This window comes from Rhinoderma darwinii, unplaced genomic scaffold (assembly GCF_050947455.1).
Source record: "Rhinoderma darwinii isolate aRhiDar2 unplaced genomic scaffold, aRhiDar2.hap1 Scaffold_3358, whole genome shotgun sequence".
Classification (NCBI taxonomy): domain Eukaryota; kingdom Metazoa; phylum Chordata; class Amphibia; order Anura; family Rhinodermatidae; genus Rhinoderma; species Rhinoderma darwinii.
Window position 1 is genome coordinate 3887 of NW_027463414.1, and position 6922 is coordinate 10808.

Genomic DNA, 6922 nt, shown 5'->3' on the forward strand with positions numbered 1-6922 from the left:
TTCCTGCAAAAACACATTGTAACAAACGGTCATCTGAAAGTAGTATTAGGACAGGATGGGTTTTAGCCTCTGTATGTAAAAACTAATGTTTCTATACACTGACAGCAAGCAAATATCATGAAAATCGTGCAGAATCCTTATTAGAAAGTTTTACGATACACTGTCAGCTCAGACAGAAAACCAGAAGCAGCAGAGATTGCCAAAAATATCAGAAAAGTCCTGTACGAAGTAACAACTTACAGAAACCTAATAAACCGACCCGCAGGTGCCTGGGAGTGCGGTCAGATCCCTCATATAATGGAAATAGTAATGTGCAACTGAGCGTCATCTCATTTCCCACCTGAGGCCGGCGCTACAGATGATTTGTACAGCTGCAGCTTAAATGATTGATTGCATCCAACCTCCTCCTCCTACTGCAGCTGCCACTCAATAGTTAAAATCAATCAGTACAAAAAGTCTGTATATACCTGACCCAGGACAAAGCGGCCCAACATGTGGTTATTATAGTGCTATATGTTTATCACCTAGAACCATGATGCGCTGTAGCCTCCTCCTGACCGCTGCGTCCTTACTGTCTGCCGCCAAAGAAAACTACGTGAATGTGTGCATGGAGGGTAAATACCACAAGCCAGAGCCAGGGCCTGAGGACTACTTACATGATAAGGTGAGAGAATGACAGTGCCCCCTATATACAGGGATATAACTACTATAATACTGCCCCTATATACAAGAATATAACTACTATAATACTGCCCCTATATACAAGAATATAACTACTATAATACTGCCCCCTATATACAAGAATATAACTACTATAATACTGCCTCCTATATACAAGAATATAACTACTATAATACTGCTCCTATATACAAGAATATAACTACTATAATACTGCTCCCTATATACAAGAATATAACTACTGTAATACTGCCCCTATATATACAAGAATATAACTACTATAATACTGCCTCTATATACAAGAATATAACTACTATAACACTGCCTCTATATACAAGCATATAACTACTATAATACTGCTCCCTATATACAAGAATATAACTACTATAATACTGTTCCTATATACAAGAATATAACTACTATAATACTGCCCCTATATACAAGAATATAACTACTATAATACTGTCTCCTATATACAAGAATATAACTACTATAATACTGCCTCCTATATACAAGAATATAACTACTATAATACTGCCCACTATACACAAGAATATAACTACTATAATACTGTCCCTATATACAAGAATATAACTACTATAATACTGCCTCCTATATACAAGAATATAACTACTATAATACTGCCCACTATACACAAGAATATAACTACTATAATACTGCCCCTATATACAAGAATATAACTACTATAATACTGCCCCCTATATACAAGAATATAACTACTATAATACTCCCTCTATATACAAGAATATAACTACTATAATACTGCCCCTATATACAAGAATATAACTACTATAATACTGCCCCCTATATACAAGAATATAACTACTATAATACTGCCCCCTATATACAGGAATATAACTACTATAATACTGCCCCTATATACAAGAATATAACTACTATAATACTGCTCCTATATACAAGAATATAACTACTATAATACTGCCCCTATATACAAGAATATAACTACTATAATACTGCTCCCTATATACAAGAATATAACTACTATAATACTGCTCCTATATACAAGAATATAACTACTATAATACTGCTCCTATATACAAGAATATAACTACTATAATACTGCTCCTATATACAAGAATATAACTACTATAATACTGCCCCCTATATACAAGAATATAACTACTATAATACTGCCCCCTATATACAAGAATATAACTACTATAATACTGCTCCTATATACAAGAATATAACTACTATAATACTGCCCCCTATATACAAGAATATAACTACTATAATACTTCCTCCTATATACAAGAATATACTACTATAATACTGCCCCTATATACAAGAATATAACTACTATAATACTGCTCCTATATACAAGAATATAACTACTATAATACTGCTCCTATATACAAGAATATAACTACTATAATACTATTCCTATATACAAGAATATAACTACTATAATACTGCCCCCTATATACAAGAATATAACTACTATAATACTGCTCCTATATACAAGAATATAACTACTATAATACTGCTCCTACATACAAGAATATAACTACTATAATACTGCCCCTATATACAAGAATATAACTACTATAATACTGCTCCTATATACAAGAATATAACTACTATAATACTGCTCCTATATACAAGCATATAACTACTATAATACTGCCCCCTATATACAAGAATATAACTACTATAATACTGCCCCTATATACAAGAATATAACTACTATAATACTGCTCCTATATACAAGAATATAACTACTGTAATACTGCTCCTATATACAAGAATATAACTACTATAATACTGCCCCTATATACAAGAATATAACTACTATAATACTGCCTCTATATACAAGAATATAACTACTATAATACTGCCCCCTATATACAAGAATATAACTACTATAATACTGCCTCCTATATACAAGAATATAACTACTATAATACTGCCTCCTATATACAAGAATATAACTACTATAATACTGCCCCCTATATACAAGAATATAACTACTATAATACTGCCCCTATATACAAGAATATAACTACTATAACACTGCCCCAATATACAAGAATATAACTACTATAATACTGCCCCTATATACAAGAATATAACTACTATAATACTGCCCCTATGAACAAGAATATAACTACTATAACACTGCCCCAATATACAAGAATATAACTACTATAATACTGCTCCTATATACAAGAATATAACTACTATAATACTGCTCCTATATACAAGAATATAACTACTATAATACTGCCCCTATATACAAGAATATAACTACTATAATACTGGCCTTTAACTCCCTGGAGATAAGAATTACATTGCTTTGTGTTTGTCTATGAAGTTTATCTGAAGTTGATGTATCTCTTGGTGCTGCTTGGGCAGTGACCGGAGACATCTGGGTCTGTTCACACGCTTAATAAAAAAAACGTCTGAAAATACCGAGCTGTCTTCAAGGGAAAACTGCTCCTGATTTTCAGCTTTATTTTATTTATTTTTTTGGAGCTGTTTTTCAAAATGGCCTCGTAAAAAAACACCCCGTTGGAACAGAACGCGGTTTTTCCCATTGAAATCAATGGACAGATGTTTGGAGGCGTTCTGTTTGCGATTTTTTAATCTGTGACCGCCCTGAAACTGTTAAAAATGCAGGGGCTGAACGCCTCCAAACATCTGCCCATTGATTTTTTTAATGGGAAAAACGGCATCCCGTTTCCACTGGGCGTCTTTTCTGTGGCCGTTTTTAAAGACGGCCGTGTAAAAAACCTTGTAAAAAGTGCTGGTCAATTCTTGAGCCGTTTTTCGTTGATTCACTAGAGAAACCGCTCCAAAAACGGGCGTAAAAAATGGCTGAAAATCAGGGGCTTTCCCTTAAACAGCTCCGTATTTACGGCTGTTTTTTGTTTAGTGTGAACAGAGCCTTACACTTCTATCTGCGCTCCCTGTCCTCCAAGAAATGGCAGATTTGTGTAACTTCCAGTCTTTCTTATGAGGTTTGTTGTGGGACGCTCTGGTGATGGGGGTGGTTATGCCGGATGTGCAGTTTCTGCGCTGCCTCCGCTCTGGTGATGGGGGTGGTTATGCCGGATGTGCAGTTTCTGCGCTGCCCCCGCTCTGGTGATGGGGGTGGTTATGCCGGATGTGCAGTTTCTGCGCTGCCTCCGCTCTGGTGATGGGGGTGGTTATGCTGGATGTGCAGGTTCTGCGCTGCCTCCGCTCTGGTGATGGGGGTGGTTATGCTGGATGTGCAGTTTCTGCGCTGCCTCCGCTCTGGTGATGGGGTGGTTATGCCGGATGTGCAGTTTCTTCGCTGCCTCCGCTCTGGTGATGGGGGTGGTCAAGCCGGATGTGCCGTTTCTGCGCTGACCCTGCTCTGGTGATGGGGGTGGTTGTGCCGTTTCTGCGCTGACCCCGCTCTGGTGATGGGGTGGTTATGCCGGATGTGCAGTTTCTGCGCTGCTCCCGCTCTGGTGATGGGGGTGGTTATGCCGGATGTGCAGGTTCTGCGCTGCCTCCGCTCTGGTGATGGGGGTGGTTATGCTGGATGTGCAGTTTCTGCGCTGCCCCCTCTCTGGTGATGGGGGTGGTTATGGTTGTGCAGTTTCTGTGCTGCCCCCACTCTGCACATCTGGCATAACCACCCCCATTACCAGTTTCTGCGTTGCCTCCGCTCTGGTGATGGGGGTGGTCATGCCGGATGTGCCATTTCTGCGCTGACCCCGCTCTGGTGATGGGGGTGGTAATGCCGGATGTGCAGTGTCTGCGCTGCCCCCGCTCTGGTGATGGGGGTGGTTATGCCGGATGTGCAGTGTCTGCGCTGACCCCGCTCTAGTGGTGGTTATGCCGGATGTGCAGTGTCTGCGCTGCCCCCGCTCTGATGATGGGGGTGGTTATGCCGGATGTGCAGTTTCTGTGCTGCCTCCGCTCTGGTGATGGGGGTGGTTATGCCGGATGTGCAGTTTCTGTGCTGCCTCCGCTCTGGTGATGGGGGTGGTTATGCCGGATGTGCAGTGTCTGCGCTGCCCCCGCTCTGGTGATGGGGGTAGTTATGCCGGATGTGCAGTTTCTGTGCTGCCTCCGCTCTGGTGATGGGGGTGGTTATGCCGGATGTGCAGTGTCTGCGCTGACCCCGCTCTGGTGATGGTTATGCCGGATGTGCAGTGTTTGCGCTGCTCCCGCTCTGGTGATGGGGGTGGTTATGGTTGTGCAGTTTCTGCGCTGCCCCCGCTCTGGTGATGGGGGTGGTTATGCTGGATGTGCAGTTTCTGCGCTGCCTCCGCTCTGGTGATGGGGGTGGTTATGCTGGATGTGCAGTTTCTGCGCTGCCTCCGCTCTGGTGATGGGGGTGGTTATGCTGGATGTGCAGTTTCTGCGCTGCCTCCGCTCTGGTGATGGGGGTGGTTATGCCGGATGTGCAGTTTCTGCGCTGCCTCCGCTCTGGTGATGGGGGTGGTGATGCTGGATGTGCAGTGTCTGCGCTGACCCCGCTCTGGTGATGGGGGTGGTTATGCTGGATGTGCAGTTTCTGCGCTGCCTCCGCTCTGGTGATGGGGGTGGTTATGCCGGATGTGCAGTTTCTGCGCTGCCTCCGCTCTGGTGATGGGGGTGGTGATGCTGGATGTGCAGTTTCTGCGCTGCCCCTGCCCTGGTATACGCTTTATATCCGTGTTGTCTTCTGTGCAGTGCTCTCCATGGAAGCTGAAGTCGTGTTGTACAGAGAACACCACCCATGCTGCTCACCAGGACGCACCCGATCTCTACAACTTTAACTGGGACCACTGCGGCGTTATGTCCGAACAATGCAGAAATCACTTTATCCAGGACACGTGTTTCTATGAGTGCTCCCCAAACCTGGGGCCCTGGATTATGAAGGTAAGAAGGGGGAGGGGTGGTAATGTGGGGGTCTCAAGCTGTTGTCAAACTACAACTCCTATAATGTCCTGACCACCCTCCCATGATGGGCTCCTGGTCCCGGCTCCCTAATTTCTACCTTTTTTTTTTAAGTCTCAACTACGTCGTTATTTACAATTCTGGTGTCACGTCATTGATTATACTCTAGTCACATCCAGAGCTGCATTCACATTTTTGCTGGCTGTCATAGTAAATACGTTCTGATAAAGCTTGGAACTGCATTGCAGGAGGTGTAGTGTGTTTTTTAATGGTGTATCTCCTACAATGCACCACAACAGAGTGCAGACGCTAAACCAGTAGGCTGAACTAGTATGATGTAGTGTCCTAAAGCCTAAGAAACCAGCAGAATTGTGAATGCAGCTTTGGATGTGACTGGAGTATAATGGAGGGTCGCTCTATTTTGCTTGCACAGGTGAACCAGACCTGGAGGAAGGAGCGTATCATGGACATTCCCCTGTGTAAGGAAGACTGCGAGACCTGGTACAATGACTGCAAACACGACTACACCTGCATGGAGAACTGGCACACGGGGTGGAACTGGACGACTGGTGAGTGTTACCCCCCCACCCCGCCCGGACGATGACTGAACCAGAGTGGCCACCGTTGTCTGCAGCTCGCCATTAATACGAGATTTGTCTGGTTCTATGGCCGCCTTAAAGGTGTATTCCTCCTATTTATTTTCCTCGCAGGAATCAACAAGTGCCCGGCTGGGAGGCGGTGCCAGAAGTTGAGTGTCGTCTTCCCCTCCCCCAAGGATTTCTGTGAGAAGGTCTGGAGCAATTCCTACAAGTTCACGGAGAACACGAGAGGCAGCGAGCGCTGTATGCAACTCTGGTTCGAAAACAATGACGTCTCTCCTAACGTGAAAGCGGCTCAATACTACGCAAATGTCAAAAACTCCGCCCGCCATCCCCACCTGGAGCTGCTATTATTCCTGGCACCAGTCTACACATTGTGGGCAGTGTAAAGTGCCGCACCTTTAATCTGGGACTATACAGCTCAGGAACCGACTGCGCCCCACGACTACCGCCATGAGGAACGATCGTAACGCATGATTAACCCCTGGGTGCACCTCACTGCTGCCGCCCTGCTGGATGGAGTCATGTTTGCCCACAAGAGCCGCTGCTATAAATCCTCCACAGCACAAAATAATCCGCTATTAATTAAAATGTAAGACGTGGAAATGTAGCAATTTGTTTGCATTGGATTTTGGTTATTAAAGGGCCATACACACGAATAAAATGGTGTCCAGAAGTAGAGCAGGGGGAGGGGCTGGAGTGGAGGTGTAGAAGGCCACGCCCTCAATGTTATATCCAGGATAAAT

The 6922-nt window shown here is 43.8% G+C and overlaps 1 protein-coding gene across 1 annotated transcript; it reads left to right on the plus strand.

Annotated features, from left to right (window-relative positions):
- The first annotated feature begins 532 nt into the window (after positions 1-532).
- LOC142704583 (folate receptor beta-like) lies at positions 533-6565 on the plus strand. The gene is made up of 4 exons (XM_075848290.1): positions 533-664; positions 5371-5559; positions 6011-6146; positions 6288-6565. Exons 1-4 carry the CDS (start codon positions 533-535, stop codon positions 6563-6565), a joined length of 735 nt encoding a protein of 244 aa, XP_075704405.1.
- Positions 6566-6922: the final 357 nt, after the last annotated feature.

Coding starts and splice junctions, on each gene's coding strand:
- LOC142704583 (XM_075848290.1), top strand. CDS start 533: ATGATGCGCTGTAGCCTCCTCCTGACCGCTGCGTCCTTACTGTCTGCC. Junction 665..5,370: donor AGGACTACTTACATGATAAG/GTGAGAGAATGA, acceptor TCTTCTGTGCAG/TGCTCTCCATGGAAGCTGAA. Junction 5,560..6,010: donor TGGGGCCCTGGATTATGAAG/GTAAGAAGGGGG, acceptor TTGCTTGCACAG/GTGAACCAGACCTGGAGGAA.